We start from the raw sequence: 20,788 nt of genomic DNA, 5'->3' as shown, positions 1-20,788 counted from the left end.
AGCTAAACAGAACAAACATTTTTGAGCTGTGAGCTCATCTGTGAGCTAAACAGAACAAACATTAATTTTAAATACATACTTGCCTAAAGCTTTGCATTAGTTTTTGTTTCACTCTATGAAAATGTTACTAACCATCATGGCCGTGATCCACATTACCGCATGTCCTACATCATAAGCATTTGTTAAGAATCTTGGAACAACAACTTGATTGCTTCCCACTGGAAGATTTAAACTCCTCAAAATTCTGGTAAAAATCTGAAAAAAGAAAAAATAATTGGCATAAATTAATTTATTAAAATTAATTTATTAATTTATGCCATAAACCTGACATAAATTAATTTTCTAATCAAAAGGTGTTTGGTGGTTTTGGTTTTGTTTAACAGTATAACTGCTATGAACATCTTTAAAACACTCTGTAAGCTGAAAGATTTGAAGGTCACACATACTATTTGTCAAAAGAATATCATGAAGGGCCATTTACACAAGAACGTGGGATTAGTTATACAATCAGACAGTACATGTATAGTACAGTACGTTGTTGCTTTGGTTTGGTGTCAGGTAATAAACAGTAAAAATTTCCATGCTGTCTGTTGCAAAAGCATGGCTCAAATTTTCAAACTTAAACTTAGGTCTTCAAATGAATGCACCTAATTTGAAAAACTGGGCCACTGCAATATAAGACCTGTACAGGGAATATGAGTCATTCTTAGCATAGTAACACGGAAGACTTATCTCAAAGTAAACGCACTAATTTCATAAAATGAGAAATACTACCTTTGGTACATACGGATCCCAGTCTATGTACCCGATGTTGTCAGTGGCCAAGCGAGCAAAAAGATTTACTAGATGCTGAAAACAACCATAAAAGAAGGAAATATTCATTAGAATATATTTATAATAAGAGATGCACAAACCCCCCAATCTACTTGATAGATGCAAGATAAAAAGCTACCCATGGCACTAAAGCACTTGTAAAGGGAGATTTCACTCTATCAGAAGCCACCAATACCGTATTTCATAATGCATCTGAATTCCTACCTTCAGGAGTCCAACTTGTTACTCCTCTGAGCACTTACAAAGCAGGTAATTGTGATCTAAGTTCTGGGAGAGGTAGCCTGTCAGAATACACACCCCTATGTCTTCAAATTTTTTTTCAAATGTAAAGACGTACTAATAGTACTTTTAAAAGGTGTACGCACACTCTCCCTTTCCCCATGCTCTGTGAATTAACATGAAAGGCAGAATGCATTCACTAACATTTTAATTCTCATCCATTTGTTGTTAGAACAACTCTGAAGAACAGTAGATGAACAATAGACAAACTTGACCTGTATGATGTCAAAGACTTTAGCTTTTGCTAAGAAATATCTTTTCCCCTTTTTGAACAGCTTCCACAGAGCAGAAGACTCCTAGTAGTAGCTTACAGAAAGACACCTGTGCTAAGCTGTAGAGTCCTTCAAACGCTACCACCATTTTATCAACTGGGCATAGCAGACTATTGATCTCTGCAGCAAAGGTTTGGAACAAACTCTAGGTGACAGTTACAACAGAGACTTCCCATCAAACCCACAACACAGCTTAAGCAAAGTAAAAACCTCCTAACAGAACAGGCTCTAGCTTGGCGATGTCATCGACTTCTTTAACAGAAACCTGCTACCTACTTTCATAGCCTTTGCATTGAGGACTATTTGGATTGGTTACTGGAAAATGTCCTAAGGAACATTCTGAAGAATGCGAACCTACCAACAAACACATTAGGAATCCTCTTCTGTGCACGAATGAGAAAGATAGTCTCTGTAGAAGACAGGAGGTTTGGGAAGAGAAGAAACAGGTATTCAAAGACAAACCACTTTCTGGGAAGGGAAAGGGCCCTGTGCTACCCACTCTGGCTGCCAATGCACCGTCCTGGTTCTTGATAACTTCGATCAGAAAGTGACATGCCATGCACACATTCCATGGGAACTCTGAGGTGGAGCAGCTTAGCAAGTGCTTATGATTGTCAGTTCATCTCATGGTGCTTCCTCACCATTAAAGTTATCTCACATGAGATGAATGTGGATACTGGTCTAATACAGCATCTATATATAGACACTGAAGAAAATTCAACCAACACATCTTGAAGGGCTATTTAGCTTCTGCAGGATCCATCCTACTTAAAGTGCACTTGCCTGTGCTGACTGGCCGTCACATTTGTAAGCTTTGGTTTATACACATCTGTGGCTTGTAAAGGTCACCGGCATTAGCTGTTAGATGGGATGGCAGTATGTGACTATGAAGAATTAGATACTCCATTGCCAGAAGACAGTCTCATGAGTCCAAAAGGGAACTGAAAGATGTCCTCAGGAAAGAGCATTATCAGGACTAAACAAAAAAGGAGATGATGAAGTCTCACTCTCATATCCTGATCGTGAGAAAGCACATAATCCACCAACACTCCTTTTATGAGCTTGTCCCAACAGGGAAATACCTATCAGGTCTCCAAGAGCCTTGATGCCTCTAACAGTATCTTGAAGCTATGGTGAAGCCAAAAGGAAGGGCCCTAAATAATCTTGCCTAATTCAGAGACAGATAGTCACAGAACAGTTCACCTCTCAGTCTGAAGGACATGATAGCTTTGGGAAACCCACTAATGCAATTCAGGACAGTCACATCTGACACAGCCTGAAGACAAGCGTTACATTTTCTTAAGTGATCTACCTTTTTTGTTTGATACTAGGAAATACTCACTGAAAAAAAAAGCCCCTTACCATCCACAAAGGCAATTGATTCTATAGCTCCCCTTCAAACAGCACATCTAACTCCTGCCAAAGCAAGCTGAGAAAAAGCTTGCAGCGTAGAGAGGCTTAAATTGGATTGCATAGTCAGAACCCATATGCCTAATTATCTGCATCCAAGCTTGATGAAATGAACAAGCCTGCCCTTAAGAAGTGGACAAGACAGCAAAGGAAACAAGAAATGAAAGCTTTGGGGAAAAATAAAATTGTTTGGGCCTTCTGAGCAAACTGTCAGAATACAGTGGAAGAGGGAAAAAATATCAGAGATAACTTATGAAAGAGTGTTGATCATTATTTGTTAGACCGTCTGACAGAAACAAACCAAATCATGATATTAAAGTGCAGGCTGTCATCTTTCTGTCAGAAAGAGGAGACAGAATTGCGAGTTTTTGGATCAGAAAGATGCAAAAGTGTCTACAGACAATCTCAAATAAAACTTTGGCAATCACCCCTCTTCAAATCTGGACAATTGCCAACTGTTGGAACAAAGACTGTCTTCCTTTATTTGTGATGAAACATAACTCAAACCAGAGAGACCTACGCACAAGCCTTTTCACAAAGAAATTGCCAGAAATGGAATGTGCTACAAAGGTAGCATTCAACGGTGTTTTGGAAATCAGCTTTCTCCAAAGACACTGAGAAGTCCTCCTTGTGTATATAGGCAGGAGATTAGTAAAAGGAGACAGATGGTCAATGAGCTTATGTTCATACTGAGTATGGAAGAAATCTGGTGACATGCCAAGTTTCACTGCAGTAAAGCTAAGGTACAGGTCAGCTGACAACAATAGCACCTAAGCTGCTGGTGGTGGTGTCTCAAGAATCAGATTTTATTTTATTTCCCAAGCTGTCATATGAGACCCACAAAAAAGGCAGACAGGTACACGGTAGACTATTTTCCTTGAAAGATATAGCCCAAAGGTATTTTTGGCCAAGGGGAGTACAGGTTCTTTACTGTACCTAAAATAAAAACGACAACAACTCATTGCAGGCAAGGCAAAGCACTACTACTCAAAATTAGGGATCATGAAAGATGTGTTAAGATACAAAAGATGGGACTTTACAGAATTACAATTTGTAGAATCACAATAGCACTTTGCATCATTGTAAGCATCAGCAGGGAGTCTGGAAAATGCCAGCATTCCCAAGGCTGGAAAGAAAAGCTGCCTGAGCTAGCCATTAAACAATGTTCACCAAGCACAAGTGCAGTCTCATTTATTCAGCTAGTAACTGCTTGCTAACAATCATGAAATTATTGTCTCTGCTTTCTTGTACTAGTTAAAGCAGAAGGGAAAAAAAAAATCCATTATATCACTGTTTGACTTTGATGCCTTCCAAGCACCCTGAGGAAAAATTAAATGGATTTCTTCTAGTGTAGGTGAAAAGTAAATACTTACCCCTTCCCATTGGGGAAGATTTTGAACCGACACCCAAAGGCCTATAAATTCATCAAACCAAAGCCTGCAAGAGAACAGAATTAAAATAATGTTGTGAAAGCAGCTCCCTCACTGGATATTTATCCCTCACTTTGCCAGGTGGTTGCAGAAAATCACCTGCCCCTCAACTCACTCAACAAGAGCAAGGATCAACATGGACATGCTTGTATCACTGTCTCCCACGGCATCCTCCCTACCCCCAAACTGATCCTGAGTTTCAGTCCTTGCTTCTTTACCTCTCCTCCTCTTACTCTTTTCTGATCCCCACTTTTCACACAAGTGTTTCACCAGGAGTTTCCTTATCTACTTCAGCTTCACCATTTCATTACATATTGCCATCCCAACACAGGTAAAACAGATGAAAATAAATCACACTTCATTTCCCTCTACCTTAAAATCCAAAATTCGTCCCTATTGACCGATGGTTACAAGCGCCATTAGCTTCTAATCTGAATTCATCTGAAGCCAAGGATGCAAACCCTCCATACCAGTCCCTTACTTAAATTCACCTTTATAAACTATATTCGCTTCCTTCCTTGAAGTTTTCACTAACCCTGTATCACAAATATACTTTTAACCTAACCAGCCTAAGTAATCTCTACATGCACTAAACATCACTGGCTTATATTTCAAAGTTCAATAGTTCTACCTTAAAGGCGATCCAGATACTGTCCCATCCTGCAAATGTTTATCCTTTAACTCTCAAACTCATTCCCTACAGCAGTGTTCTGACTGTCTCACATTTCCACATCTTGACAGTGAACTGAAGACCTCTACCTCACAATCCCAAATCTGTAGTAACAGCTGTACTTTAACCTACATGAAGGACTTATTAGAAGCTACCCCAAATTAAATAGAAGGTAGGACTTAAAGCTGTGCTACGGTTAATGATTTTAACTTGTGAGACTATTCCTTCAGAATTAAAGTGCATTTAATTCAATTAAGTTGCTTTGTTGTATACTGTGTGCTTTACTCTAGAGAAGGAAGAACTCACTAGAGAATAGGTACTAAGATTCCCTCAGGTTACTTTTACAAAAGCTGAATGCTGACAAAATTTCTGTCTTGAACTCCTCCTAAAACTGCTGTTAAAAGCCATCATTCATTTTGCTGGTTGACTTCAAGTCATCCCGTAACAGATAATCTCTTGCATTTGCGACAGAATACTATACCGATAGACATTCAATTACACTTACTTGAAACCTTTCTGGTGAAGTTCAGGAGGAAGGGTAGTAGGTAGAAACAGTTCAAAGTAGGTAATAGCCTTTTGCATGGTAACATCAAATGGACACATTAAAGGCCTCCATTCATCTAGCATCTCCGCAGTGGCATCTTCTGGAAAATATCTGAAAACAAGGAAAACCACTGAACATATACAGGCTTGGCTTGAAAGTTTGGGTCTTTTTTAAATATATTTAAAACTACCTATTAATTTGTCATAAAAATCTTAATTTTACAGTAAGACCATGTACCTAGGGGCAATAGATAGGCAGTCCTCAACTCCATTTAACCTTCACAAAAAACAAACTTAAGATCAAGGACATCATGGTGCATCATTTTAAGACCACAAATGTAAGAAGATTCTTGTTGAACCAGAAAAGATTCTGTACAATGCAAAGCCATTTCAGTGTGAAGGCTGGTCAAAACCAAACTACTACTATTCACATTTGATGCAATATAAAAAAAGATTACTTAAGGCACGAGGAACATTTATCAGAACTCTACCAGAATTTCTTTCAAAAGAAACTAAATATCCATACAATGCAGTATTTAAAAAGCATACCAGATACAACTGTTTATACAACATAATTATTGCAGTTGATATGGGGCCAATTGGAAGTAGCATTATCAGTGTCCCAACCTTAAGTCAGAATTTTCAAGAGACAAATATCACATTTTCATTTTTAAAACACTCTGCTTCAGTAACTTTTGTGTTCATAACAGATACCAGAAAAATCAACATTGAAAACTAGGGGGTTTCATTTAGCTACAAAACCACATAAATTTGGGAAAAGTTTAAGGTTGCTTTATCCTTACATTCCTCATACTAACATTATGTGTTTAGAACAGCATCTTCTATAGGAACACTCAATGGAGCAACAGCACTATGTGAAACAACTGCTCCCATGAAAGCAGACAATAACTACAAATGGCCATTTGAACAGTAAATAGAAGAGAACAACTCTCTTCTCTGCATCTTTGCAGTATCTTAAGCTGCTAACAAAGTCAATTAGTGCAGAGCGCAAGACTGGTTCAGGCACACACATTCCCAGTGAACATAAAAAGAGTATGAAAGATCAAAAGCAGTGGTGGCCTTAGCTAGTGATATCCAAGCTTAACCAACTATTAACAGATTTTCAAACAAGGCTGTTAAAAAGAAAAAAAAAAACAAACTTACACTTTGTTTAAATACTATACCACGGAACATGCCTGTCATTTTGTTTTCATTTTAAGCAACCTATGAGCCTGAGGTACTGATCATTCATAATGCAGTAAACCAGAAGAGTCTCTACCCTCCACTCCAACCTTCTTCGACCAGCTGGGACATCATCAGCCAAGGAATGACTAGTAGGGTGGGGTTTGGGCAGGGTTTTTTTGTTTGTTTTTGTTTGGTTGGTTTTTTAACACTTTTCTTCCCCCTTTTAGAGTAATATTAAAGATACAGGCTTAAGAAAAAAAACAAACCAACAAACACTTACGGTCTGCAGCTCTTCACAAGTGTTTTCAGAACACTTTCTACAGAACTGAAACAAGAAAGGAAACATTAGGGGTAACATATTACCAAATTTCAATGACAGCATAAAATAAACAACCATTTGCTGATTTTTCCCTCAAGAGCTTAAGATACTATTGATGCAATTAGATGTCTTCTGTGAACATGCAGTAGCTAATCGCCTTCTACACAGATCTAACCATAATAATTAAAATTGCTCTGCTAAACTCCTGGTTCTACTTTTCATATACCACTCTTGTATTTACTGCGTTTAAGCAAAGAGTGAAAAATTATCATTTCTTTTAAGTAATATCCTGTATTTTATTCATTAATAACCAGCAAAGCAAGGTAACTTCTTAGGGGAAGTTGAAAAGACAAACAGAAAAAAAAAAAAAGGATTTATGGACTTCATAAGTATTTGTAAGATAATTAAAGGCAACAGACTTCAGAAAGTTGTTATTATTAGACTCCAAATACCATATCTGTCCTTCTCAATCTGGTTTTGGTTTGTGTCCAGTGGTTCTAAGAAAGAGAAGCGAACTATCTGCAAACCAATGGTTATTTCATTAGGTTCCCTCACAATTAATAGCCGATTTTAAAAGTGTTTTCATCTGTAGCAAGAAAACTTATTTGAGAAATCATTTTAACATGAATTGTCACAGGATGCCATCAAACCACTTAAAAAAGACTAAACCTCAGAATACACTCAAAGAATAAAAGGGAGGGGGAGGAGAGAGATCGGATCGATCAATGGAACCATGAAGGTAGTAAACGGTCATGTTCTTCAAATCTTCTGTTTATTACAAGACGAGCTCAAGACTAAATTGCACTTTTACCAAAAAACATTCCCTGAATGAAAAACAGAAAAAAAGTTCTGGCAGAAGAACCTCCTACATCTTTCAGACGTACTTTCTGTACTTTCAACAGAAAAACGGCATCTTTTAGTTCATCATCAAAACCTAACATACAGAAATGCTATTTTGATCAGAAAAAGATGATGCAAGTGTATCATCTTTAGAGTTTTACCAAAGATCAGTTTAGGTCAATTAATTTTGACACACACAAATAATGAGCATGCACACACTCCCTCTCTAGTCCTACACAAAATAAACTGATCCCATACAAGCCAGCAGAAATATAAAGTAGATAAACCACTATTTCCCTTCAACACCTCAACATTCACTGCAAGCCAGCAAAAGCCCACCCAGTCCTCATAACACTACTTCAGTTCAAGCAGCGCTCTAGAAGATGCAAAATTCTGTACATTTTATGCAACAGTGACAAAGTAAATCCATGACCTCTCCTAGAATGAAAAATTTGAGCTAACAGCTTCTAAAATTTGAAGAGGAATGGCCAACCATTCATTAAGCAAAAATAAGATCAAACTCTGCAAGAAGCTCATAAAGATTCTGCGTTTAAGTGAGTACTGTTCTTGAAAGAATTAGGAAATAGATAACTGTTGTTCCAAGAGTAGATAAATAAAGCATAGACCAGCAACATTCCTTAAGAGCATTAAAGATTAACATGAAAAGTATTTGTGTGACAAAACAAACGAAGAAGCTAACTCCATACTATCACACTCCACTGAAGTGAACTATTACTAAGGAGAACCTGAAGGACAGAGGAATTTTAAGACACACTGATGCCAGAGATCAACAAATCTTTCAAATTCACAAGTTTTCAGTCAGATCTCAGCATTTGTTAGCAGAAGAGAGCAAAGGAGAAAGACTGAAAGGGATGTCCCCTCCTGTCTTCTGATCACAAATTTAGAACAGAAGCTAGAAAGAAAAAAAAAAAAAAAACACAACAGCAGACAATTCTGTACATAAGGAAACTCCCGTCTAAGACACAGTTAAACTACAGACCAACTACAGAAGACATCTTGTAAGATTCTCATTTGATGACTACTAGTTAGAAAAGGACAGGACAATACAGCTAGGGAGAACAAGAGACTGCTGGTTACAGTTTTCATTATTGCTTTGAACAAACTCTCTCAAGCTTTTTAGCAGTGGCTTCTGTTCCACTTTCGGTTAGACGTTCTGCGTACCCGTTACTGGAGAATTGCTCAAAAATAACTCCAGTTATTGCACCTGCAAATTTCTGTATGCTACTCTACCACTAAACCTAGCCAGGGATTAATAGAGCACAACAGCAAACAACTATATACATAAACCACACTGGATTGGATCAGCCTACTGTAGTTTGTACTCTTGTCCTTGCTCAGGTATTTGATGCTGACCATGTGGATAAGGTATTAAAACCTCTGTAATCGAGAAATAATGAAGCCACTTATGCTGGAAGGTATCTCCTATAATTACTGAAACAGCAGCGTATTTAGTGAGATAAAGGAAAATTTCTCATCCCATTCAGTTTTCTTTGCTTTTAGTTCCTCCTTATTACCTGAAGTATTATTAGCTTATTATTATTATGTCTCGCCACATGGATATATTAAAAACCACCCAACAATACTATTAACCCCTATCGCTAGTCATCATTTTGGCACTACGTGATTATTTTCTTCTTTTGAAAAGGGCATGACCATATTAATTTGTAAATCTGCTTCCCCCCCGGCATTTTCAGAGAGAAACATGTTTCAGTTAAAGCAATTCGCATATAAACTGACACTGTTGACTCTTACATTATCAAAAAGCACAATTTTCAGTTTTTCAGTACAGATTCAGGCCTTAAGTGCAATTCTAGCCCTGCAGTGGACACTCCATTACAAGTGCTTAAATTAAGACAATGAAAAGAGCAACCAGCTATAGTTTCACATATTATTTTAGTGAATTTCTAACTATGGTGAGCCAAATATCAATCTCTCATTGGATTAGTACAACTAAAAATTGCTTCCTAAACCCCAAACAAAGCAAAAAACACTGCAATTCCACTTCCACTTACACCAGTTTTCTGAATTTATGTATACACCAAAACTCCTGATATAGTTTTCACCACAAAAATTCACAGTAAACTCTTCCGATACAGAAACTTTGTTTCACACTTCACAGCGACAAGGTTGTTGCTGGGTGTATTTTCTAGAACCTATTACCTCACTGCTAAAGCACTTTCCATGATTGCATCGTTTTTAATAGTAAGGTACACTTACTCAGTGACATGCACTCCTACACCAATACTGATTTTGTCCATATTCAGACACAGCAATTATTCAAAAGTAAAATTTATCTTTCATTTGACCCTTGAAATATATATGCTGGTTAAATTAGTTAGCTTATAGCCACTTATCAGCCACTTCACACACACTATCTTGTTTCCCAATTAGAAAGGTTTACATACAGTGCGACATTCTCATAAACAGTGGTGTAATGTTAACATCGGTTTTCCAATACAATTATTTATGCAGAAAATTACACCTGTGTGACAAGTGTTACAATCTAACAGGACATGCAGAAGATTACACATCGGCCAGAGCTGAACAAAACAAAAAGTCATTCTTACCACCTATGTAATACATTAAGCACAAATGTTTTAGGTGAAGACAAGCCTGGTCGATATGAACTGAATGTAAAAAAAAAAAAAAAAAAAAAATTAAAACAGTAGTTAAATTAACAGCTATAAATCAAATCAACTCAGCTTGTAAAAATATCTCTTGACTTCCACCAAAAAGATACCCCTCAAAATTGATGTTAAAAAAGAGAAAAAACACCGTATGAGAACAAATCGCACTGCATATTAAGATGGAGTGTCTGATATCTAATACAGTTAATGAAAGCTAGAAGTTTCAGACATACCATCAAAACTGATATCCTCCTCCCAGCTTAACCTTCTTTCCCCTCTTGGAAAAGTCTCCTGCCCACTATGCTAGTTTCTCACATAGTAAATAAAAAGTGACTAGTCAACCTCCCCACAGAGCAAAGTATGTGGTTTCAGTAGGTGCTGGCTTATGCCTAAAATAAACCAATTAAAAAAGGCTCTGCTCTTTTGGATTTTCACTGGCAAGGGATATCTACAATTAGCAAAATAATGCAATTTAGCAGAACAGTATAGTTAGCAAAATTATTTTTCCAGCTGTGTAGCCAAGAGAAAAATTCAGCATAAAATGCTCTGTAACAAGTTACAAGGCTACATACATTTTCTGTTCATGTCCCTTATCAGCAATAGGATCTTCCACTCAACAGAAGGAAGCAGTAGTAGTACTTCAATATCCCTGAATAGAAAGCTTTTTTTTTTAAGCCAATTAAGTATTTTCACCTGCATTTCTTTACATGAAGTTTCAATTCAAAAAAACATAATGAATTAACTATGTAATGTATCTTGTAATCTGTAATTTATAGAGCAGGACCTTCTCTAATTGGAATTATTAGAAAAATTGTAATTTTGGAAATTTGACAGATAGGGAGGGATTGGCTGCATAAAGAAAGCAAAGAAAACAAGTTTTCATTTTTAAAATCAGTAGAACGTGTCTAAAATTCTTAACTGGGAAAAAAATTGATCTGTCCATATCATATCATCACTTTGAAAATATATATTTACACACATATATGTATTTCCTATAGAAGTCATGTCACTTTTCTTTGTATGCATACTGATCTACACCTAGATTACAGATACTGGGAATGCTTACAGTACACATACTAAAGAACAGTACCATTTTTATTTTCCCAAACCCTTACTGTGTTATGTAACTGAACAGCAGACATTTAACCTGAATATCGTTAAAAATTTAACACTAAATCTGTTAAATTGTGGGTTATCAACATAAAATAAGTTGATGAAGATCCCTGTTCCAGCATATTCAGAAATGAATTCAATCACACCCATAAGGAGAGGAACATTGTAACAAACACAATTCATTAGCAGAAGGCTATACATAATTTAGCACAGTCTTGCATGCAATTACTAAAGTATACTTCAGGAAATATAAGCAAAATGTTTACTGTGTATCAAATTCCAGATATTAAAACCAAATTTCAAAGTACTTCCAAGCATTACAGGTACTTCTAGCCTATCAAATGTTCTAAAATGCAAACTTACTTGGGAAACCAATTTAATCCAAGATGTTCTGTTTTGGAGTATAATATCCTTTCCAACATTTCATAAAGTGGTCTCCATGGTAACTCTAAATCATCCCTGGAAAGCAGTTCTTTTTTCCTAACAGGAAAAAAAAAACCAAAACAAACAATGAGCACGTTAGGATTAAACATTTACATCGACACACTGCATATCAGAGTACCCCAGATCCCTGCTCTGAATTACGCTTATCTTCAGCATTTGGCACAAACTGCAGGAAGGTCAGGCAAGAAAAAAAAGCTAGCCACTTGCAGCATTTCTGCACAAACAGAAGCTGTCAAGATCTTCAGGAACAGTCTGACTAAGTGAAATAAACATTATCAAGTTGTGAGACAGTCTTCATCTTCTCCCTATTTGAGATTCAACCTTAACACTTGGCTCTCCAAGATGTTTTCTTTTCCTAACAGGGGGGAAAAAAACCCCAACATTCTTTCACTTTCAATACCACTCCTGAATCTTTGAAAGAGGCAAGGTGTTCACATAATGAGAACTCTTTTTAACCAACATCATCTGTACAGGGGAAATTAAGTGAAGTAACCTGTAACAGAACATACTGTTACATTAAAGTATATAACAACATTAAGCAAGTGACACGATCAACTACTTAGAGACAAAAGTTTCAGCAGTCAGCAGAAATTTGTACTTACTTTAACAGGTTTATCAACAGGCGTGCAAATCCTTGCATCATGCTGATCTCCAGCTTTGGAATTGTTACCAACTCATACAACAATTTGATAAAAAGCACATGATCTTCTCTGCTAAATTTTCTCCCATATAGTCGGATGTATCTACAAACAAAACACAAGATGAGTCAGCAATATTTTTAAACATTTCCATTTTATCTAAGGCCTGAGCCAGACTCCATCTGACTTGCTGTTTAATGAAACAAAACTAAGACCTGGTTCACAAGTCCAACAAATAAGAACCTGAAGATACATATCAAAGGAAAATTGACAACTGAAACTAACTACAGAAAAAGAATGCCTGAATAAAGTTTACAGTCTTCCAAGATTCTACAAATACCGTAACTTCATACTCACACCAGATACCACAAAAACAAGGATCATATTCTTTCACTTCACCTCAAAATGTACTAGCCATTAAATTTAATATTTCCCTATCTCCATGTATTTATTTCTCTTAAAAAAAAAGAAAACAAAACAAAACCACAAAACCAAAACCACCAAAAACGCAACAACTGTCACAAGCAGCCTTATTATACTCTATCCTTTCCAGCTGGGGCACTTAAGGAGGAGACAGGACACGCTCCAGATGCTAACAAAAAAAAAAAATATCAAGTAAAGTCCAAATCTCATAGCTTCCAGTAAGGCTGAACAATTGATGCAGACACTGAGCTTTGCTGGTGCTGTGTCCCACTGCTACCCCTTATATTTACTATCTTAAAAAAGCATAGATCCATTAGGACTAACTCTGGAAGAAGTTCTTGCTGTTTTTAAGTTGAGATTGAAAAAAAAAAAATACATTTAAAGTCTTAAAAGATATTCTGCACCAGCAAAACCTATAGAAGGTTCTAGTGCAGCATTTTATGTGTCACACAACTATAAATTACTACTCACCTGGGAGGCACACTTTCCTTTTTATTACTGCTTCAACTATTCTTAAAGGTTCATATGAAACCTTACTAATATGCTGTCCTCCAAGCAGCAGTTAGACAAAACATACAAGATACGAACCCCTATAAAAATTTTTTTGAGAAGCCTGTTCATTGTTTTTGTTTAAGATTTAGTAGAGGCTGGAATTGTTTGTTGCTAAATATACACCAGCGGAGCATCAAGGCTTGTTCTGGTAATGTGAAGAATGCCAGATCTCACACTGCTTATTTGGTAGGCAGGGCAGCACACATTGCAGAATCCTACACTGGAACCACCACATGAAAAGATTAGGGAAGGAAACGTCTCTGAAGGACTCCTGCTTGAAAGTAAGAGAGGCTACGTAACTTTAAAGGGACAAACATTAGCAGTTACTGATGTAACAGCTACATGTAATGTAGCATGTACGTAATGAAAACAAACTGTCTTGATTCCTGAATTTGGTTTCTGAAATCGACTCCTGCGACACTGAGGAATTTAGTTTAATTTCAAATGCTTCATACTCTTCTGTAAACTTTTATTCCTCGCAGAACTGCCAGCGGGAGAACTGACTACTTGAGAACTAAAATTCAGATGCCTTAATAAAACACACTTACATGAAGCACACTTCGCACAGTGACACAAGAGCACACGGGATTTGGATTCAACTGCTTGAGTACTTTTTTTCTACTTTCAGGATCACCCACAGCTAGTAATCTTACCAAAAGGAGTTAGTTTCCTTAAATATACATATACCAAGTCCCCTTGCTCTTTCCTCGCAAGATGTTTTTTCAACCTTCTTCCTCCAGTTTCCCTTGAAGACACAGTAGAACAGCTGCAGGGCTCTGGCAAACCAATAATCACCAGTTTCCAGAAGAAAACAAACAAACAAACAACAAAACCCAACCAACTCTACAGCACTTCTTTCCACTTCCCTTTTTCTTTTCCCATTGATTTCAGGAGGGTATTTTTACATTTGATAGGCAGTATTTTCACTAATGCTCATTTCAATGTGTTTTACTGATTTCAAATACACAAGGAAAGGAACAAAATACAGGATAACCCACTCTTCTACCACAGGAACCTAAATTACTTGGATTGGCCAGAAACACTATCTACCTATATAATTCCACCGTCAACAGTTGAACACCTACACTTTTCACATGCATAAAATGGAGATGCAAAAAGAATCCTCAGGAAAAAAAATGGGTGGCACTTGATTTTGTGAGGGCTAACAGAAGTATATAACTTAATCATACTTATTTTAATTGCAATATTTTACCATCTAAAAGCATACATTGCACATGGGAAAAACCCAATGTGAAAGTCTGGAAGCTTTTTCAGGATAAATGGGGTAATACTCAGGACAACACAACTTTCATAAGCAGACATAAGAGCTATTCCCAGACTCTCAAAGGAAAAGCACATGCCTTGAAAACAGCCTGCTAGACTTAACAGGCAAATCAGAGGGATTTTAGATGACCATGAGAGATGACCAGCCACACAGTCCTATCACTCCCACTCAGTCATTTCCCTTAGTCTTCACTTACTGTTTAATAAAAGGGTAAGACAGTGTTTGATGCAATAACCAAACTTTACAGGAGTTTGCCTACAAGAGCATTTGTCCTTTTCATGACAGTACACATCTCGGCAGGAAAACAGCAACACCAAAGGCTCATTTCACTGTGGAACAGAGGGTTCTGAAATAAAGTTTAACCTTTAATAACTTTCAATTCATTATCCTTCAGTCATATGCACTTGCATGTACTTCTCCACTCTCATAATATTAGGCATAAAGTAACAAACAATACTGGTTTAATTTCTTCACGTATGATTAAAAAAAGAAACTGCAGAAGCCTGAAAAATGTTTTAACTACAAAGAAACACTACGTAAGAAATCTAATTAATCTGTCAGCATTGCTATATATAACAAAAAATAAAATGTTTGGCTGGTTACTTTTCTTGACATTTGCTAACAGCAGTTCTATTATACAAAATGCTGTTTAATTAAGAAACAGAAGGAGGAGTAAAGTACACGGAAACATACTGAACACAAAGATGTCACTATGCCCAAGAAGCAGAACTAGACGCCAAACTGCAATTTACAGCTTCTTTATGTAGGGGGGGAGGCAGATTTTAAAACCATCAGTTATTTGCCCTCATCCAGCTGTGCATTAAGACAATTACAGAAAATAATTACTTCTAGAAAAGGGCTAATCACCTTTTCCTCAAGATGAAAAGAACAAAATGTAACAGTAGGGAACTGCAACATTTTCAGAATATCCCCTCACAAAGGATGAAATATCGCCATTACTAAATAAAAGAATATAGGCAGGACTTCATGAATCCTGAAGGATGCCTAGGGAGTAATCACAAAGATACATGCTCACCATATAAGTGGTAGCTCTTCAGGACAAAAAAAAAAATTACTAATTGCATTATTGGGGAAAAAAAATAATTCTAGAACTAAATTGCTGCAAACCAAAAAAATAAGACTTCTTATATGAAAACAGGTAATACTACATTGCAATGATTCTTGAAATCTTAATTCCACTTCTCTTTTGATTCCTTCTTTAACAAAACCATCAAAGGTTTTATGAGTTCTCAAACTCTACCAGTCAACTGCAAAAAGGATAAATAAATTGTCCTTCATTGTGCTGGTCCACTGGGTTCTTATTTGGAGTTCAGCTACATGAAGAGAGAGAAAAAAAAAAACAGCAACAAAACCCACACACAAAACCTAAAAAATGTGATTAGGAAGTGAAAATTCTGTTTGCAGCTCCATTGCTTCTGCACAGAGTGCAGGGCCTCTGGAGATAAAAAAAAACACAAACCCACCAAAAATTCCCTATTCTAAAAGTATTAGGTATCCAGTCTCTCACTCCACAATTACAATAGACCTATTTTTAGGAAATGTACTATCGTATCAAGTGGACATCCTAAATTGCCCTAGAAAGTTGGCTGCTCTGCTACAGTTAAAAATTGCCTTCACTTATGAAGCTGAATAAAGCGCTCTCCTAAATTCCTAGCTATCTATTTTAATTTTCTAACACACAGGATAGGATTATGATTGGTCTAAAACTCAGTTTTTGACAAATTATATGAAAAACAATGTATCATGCTCAACAAGACTATTTAAAACACATATACATGTATACAGTATACACACACATCCTTTATGTGTCCAAAAGCAAAGCTTGTATTTTTCTGATAAAGATGACAGGGAAATAGATGTAAGACAAGATTTATAAGCAATAGTGATTAAAATACTTCAGCAGAGTCCAGCTGAGATGTTTTCATCCTCACTGTAACTTTGTGTCCTGTCATTCTGATTCAAAACAGTTGAGCTGCATTTTTCCACACCTTACAGCAAGACAGTCAAATGTCATTTTGTAATAAGCCTATACCTGACAAGCTCATAAAATAACATTGTCAGGAATAGAAACCGTGTCCCTCAGCTCCAAAAACTCTACCCTTGCCTACTGAAGTAGAAAGCACAGAAAGACACTTGTGTGTTTTCCAGGCTGCAGAGTCAACTACATGTACAGTAACTATTAAATGTTCATATACTACTAATATGCTGATTTACAGGCTATGTTCTAAAAAAAAAAAAAAAAAATCTATACACAAAGTTTCTGTGTATAACGTGAAAGGGGGAAAAATTGAAACAGCAGCCTATTTTTGACCTAGAGACCATAAGAGTATGACGCAAGTCCATTAAGCAAATGATTTTGATGCAACCTGCTTTTTCCCCACACAAACACACTGTAGCAAGTTATACAACTGAGATTCAGTCTTCTGCTTTCACAACCGGATTAGCATTTTATAAGATACAGATTTTACTAGCCAAAATTGGAGGAATCTTGGGGTAATGATTACAGATTTAAATGCCAATCTTTGAGGCAAGCAGTTTTACTTGCGTAAGTCCCACTAAGTCGAAAGTTACTTAAGTAACTGCACTATTTCTGTCTTCACAGAAAAGTTCTTTTACCGCACTCTGCACATGCATCCCAACCAAAGAACCAGTTTGCATCACTGAAAGTTATGCATAAAAGAATTATGCAAATCAGCTTACAGACATTATATCTGATAAACTCCAGTTTTGCTCTTTTTTTTTCCCCCCCGTACTCAGTTCATGACATCAGGCAGCTGAAACAGGTGGTCTTAAGATAACTACGTGCAAGTCATGTTTTCAGCTGTTGGGAACAGAAGAAATACAAGATCTCAGGTTCAGCTGTCATTGTGAAACAGGAACCAATACTCAAATTTTTTAATTCAAAAAAAGATTTGAGTTTCACTTTCATTCTTCATGCTCTACAGGGTTTATACAGGTTGTATAAAGTTGTAAGTACCTGAGGAGGTGTAACTATTCAAGTATATAATCTGCATGCAATTACTCATTTATAAGTATGTACATATTACAAAGTTTGTATTAACATTTGTATCTATACAAGAAATAGATTAAAGACATGTCAGCCAGGGTTCCAAATTATAAATTATTTCACAGAAAACCGTGAGAACACTGGCTTTTATAATTCAGACATTTGCAACAAAGCTAAGCAACGGTCATACCATTATGAAGATTCTGGGCATTTTTTTTTTCATCAAATGTGCTATTTACTGTAGCTGGCCAGCAGGGAAAAAGGTAGTAAGTTAATTTGGAGATGAATCAACCACTATCAACAAGACAGAAAAATGTTGATTTTATTGTCATTATCCTATAATTTGACTCAGGTACGACATCAGAAGACCATATGGTTGGAAGTGTTTCATCTAGGCCTCAACTTTTATTAGCGTATTTCATCCCGCAGAAGTACTTTGTCAAGTTAAACTAAGAAGCAAAACATCTCTCCTGTTAAGTACGCCAGCTTATTTTTAAACCAAGCCCACTGTTTCTTTCCTTGCCTGCATCCAAACATATTCAGAGTCTTACTGCATATAACATGCCACAAAGAAATCTTAGGACTAACAGGCATCAGACAAGTTGCAAACACACACAACAAATTCAAACTTCAAAGAGTAGGTGGAAAACCACAAATTAGAGCCTCCTGACCTTTCTGTGATTCATAAAGTAGCATAGCAGCCGTTCTCAATAGGCTAAATTCACTGCCCTGAAGCCTAAACTGGTAACAGTAATTACATTTTACAGAGTGAGTAATAGGGTGATTCTGATACAACCCTGCACATTTTCAAAGGACTTAAGTGCCACATTTAGCTAATGCTGACCTTTCTCATAGTAAGAACTGCCACAGTTTATTTCAACTTAATTAGTATATTAAGTTCTACCACAGGTACAAAAGCAACAGGTACCACTGAAACCAGTATGAGCTAAGCAGATGGCTGGGGGGGGGAAGGGAAACAGTATTGAACTGGTTCCAAGCAGGTTTAAACTGTCACATAACGCAAACATGTGAGTCATTTTGCAACCATCAATGTAATTCTATCTAAGAATGCCTCCTGGCAAATATAAAGACACTTACATTTCAATGCATACATATCAAACAGATTTGACTGCCAAATATACATTAAATTCCCAATTAATATTAAAAGAAATTTACTTATATAAGGAGGAAAATTGTAAGTGAAGATTTCGAAACTGTACAAAACGCACATATTTCATCGTTTCTAGCACACAGCAAACACCATTTATGAAGGCACACGGAGCATTCAGCAAAAAAAACATGATAAACATCTACAGATACGGTTTACTGATTGAAGCTACAGGAGTCATTGTCATATGATGCCATTTTCAGTGCCAGAGTGTCCAAAATAGTGGCTATTAAGAAAAAAGGGTTAAGTATACTTTGTAAAATTCACCAAGAGAAACCTATGTTCTAGTCAGCGCTATCTATGAAACCACTGTGTTTTTATCTGTATTAAAAACACCTTGCCAGCACACACAGCAGAGCCAACATCAACATAAACTACACCGTGCCACAGTACAGCCAAGGTATCAAGGGCACCAACGGTGTTTACACAGCGTTAAGCCAGAATTTAATCCTGCTAGCACTGAACTAACAAATAGCCTGTCTTGAGAAAGACTTCACATCCCTACAGCAGAAGTTACGTGGTGATGGTATCTCGCACAACTTGCTTAAAAAGGCAAGAGGTGAAACAGGTGGCCAAGTATGCATTAAAAAAAAAAAGCAACAAACAAACCCACAAGAGCTTGATTCGTAAAATTCGGAAAGTTTCAGAGACGACAGGCGAGCTCTTGGAAACGAAGCCACCTTTGCCCCCATTTCCTACGCCGAAGTACTCGCGGGCCTTGCGTAAGCCACGGGCTGACGCCTAGCTACCGACGGGGAAGCGCGGGCAGCCGGCCGGGCGGGCCAGCGCTGGCCGGCGGGGCTGCCCGGGCTCCGCTGGCGGAGGTCGGCCCTCGGCGCCTGCCCGCAGTCCTGCCTTGGCAGCACCCCCGATCCTCAGCCGAGCGGGGGGCGGGCACGGGGCAGCCGGCACCCGCTCGGCTCTGACTAAGCGGCGCAGCGAGAAACCGTTACGAAGCGAGCCTGCCTTCCGCCGCGCTCCCAAACAGCCCCACCGGCCCTGGGGCGGCCCCGCGGAGGAGGGACGAGCCCGGCGCCCCGGCTCCGCACCCTCTTAGCCCGCAGGCCCCGCTCCGAGGCGCCTTAACCCCCGGGCGCGACACCGCCGCCCCGTCCCGCCCCGCCGGTGGACGGAGCCCCAACAGCCCCGGGGAAAGGGGAAGGACCCGTTTCGGGCACTCACGTCGAGAGCTTCCTGGTCCAGAAGAGCCCCCCGGGCCACAGCTCCTGGAGCTGCACGGCCCGGGCCAGGTTGTCTTTGATCTGCGCGAGGAAGCGGGCGGCCTCGGCCTCCAGGCGCTCCCCGTAGGGCAGCAGCTTGTTGTAGACGATCTCCTTCTGCGGCGGCGGCGGCGCCATGGCCGGCGCTGCGCTGCTTCGCGCCCCGCCGCCGCCCCAGCTGCGCGCCCGGCCCGGCCCGGCCCCCGGCGGTCACCCAGCGGCGCGCCGTGACGACACACCGGGGAACGGCCCGTGAGCGAACGACCGCCCGCCCCGCCCCGCTCACTTCCGGCGGAAGGCGGGGGCCGAGGGCAGCGCGCAGAGGCGGCCCCCGCCCCGCCGAGCTGTGCCCCGCTGTACCGGGTACCCCCGCGCACAGCCCCGTTTCTCCTCGCGCTGCGGCAGCAAGAGCCGCTTTCCCAAGGAGAAACCCCGCGGGACCGGGCTGAGGGGAAGCGCTCCCTGTGCCCCCTCGCTCTGCGGACGG

At 38.7% G+C, this 20,788-nt stretch overlaps 1 protein-coding gene across 2 annotated transcripts in view; it reads right to left on the bottom strand.

Annotated features, from left to right (window-relative positions):
• PSME4 (proteasome activator subunit 4) overlaps nt 1-20,559 on the bottom strand; it is a 70,027-nt gene extending 49,468 nt beyond the window's left edge. The window contains exons 1-9 of one of the 2 annotated variants that reach the window (XM_075497033.1): nt 20,264-20,559; nt 12,590-12,730; nt 11,907-12,023; nt 10,371-10,430; nt 6,904-6,948; nt 5,401-5,550; nt 4,169-4,232; nt 775-849; nt 133-255 (exon numbers count right to left, since the gene is read on the bottom strand). In XM_075497033.1, the coding sequence (XP_075353148.1) occupies nt 133-255; nt 775-849; nt 4,169-4,232; nt 5,401-5,550; nt 6,904-6,948; nt 10,371-10,430; nt 11,907-12,023; nt 12,590-12,730; nt 20,264-20,439 (951 nt within the window). In that variant the 5' untranslated portion in view covers nt 20,440-20,559. The remainder of the gene's footprint in view (nt 1-132; nt 256-774; nt 850-4,168; nt 4,233-5,400; nt 5,551-6,903; nt 6,949-10,370; nt 10,431-11,906; nt 12,024-12,589; nt 12,731-20,263) is intronic. The other variant, XM_075497034.1, reaches the window with a different exon arrangement.
• Between the last annotated feature and the right edge of the window lie 229 nt (nt 20,560-20,788).

Source organism: Mycteria americana, chromosome 3 (genome assembly GCF_035582795.1).
Source record: "Mycteria americana isolate JAX WOST 10 ecotype Jacksonville Zoo and Gardens chromosome 3, USCA_MyAme_1.0, whole genome shotgun sequence".
In the NCBI taxonomy this organism is placed as follows: Eukaryota; Metazoa; Chordata; class Aves; order Ciconiiformes; family Ciconiidae; genus Mycteria; species Mycteria americana.
This window is presented reverse-complemented; position numbering and strand designations above follow the sequence as displayed.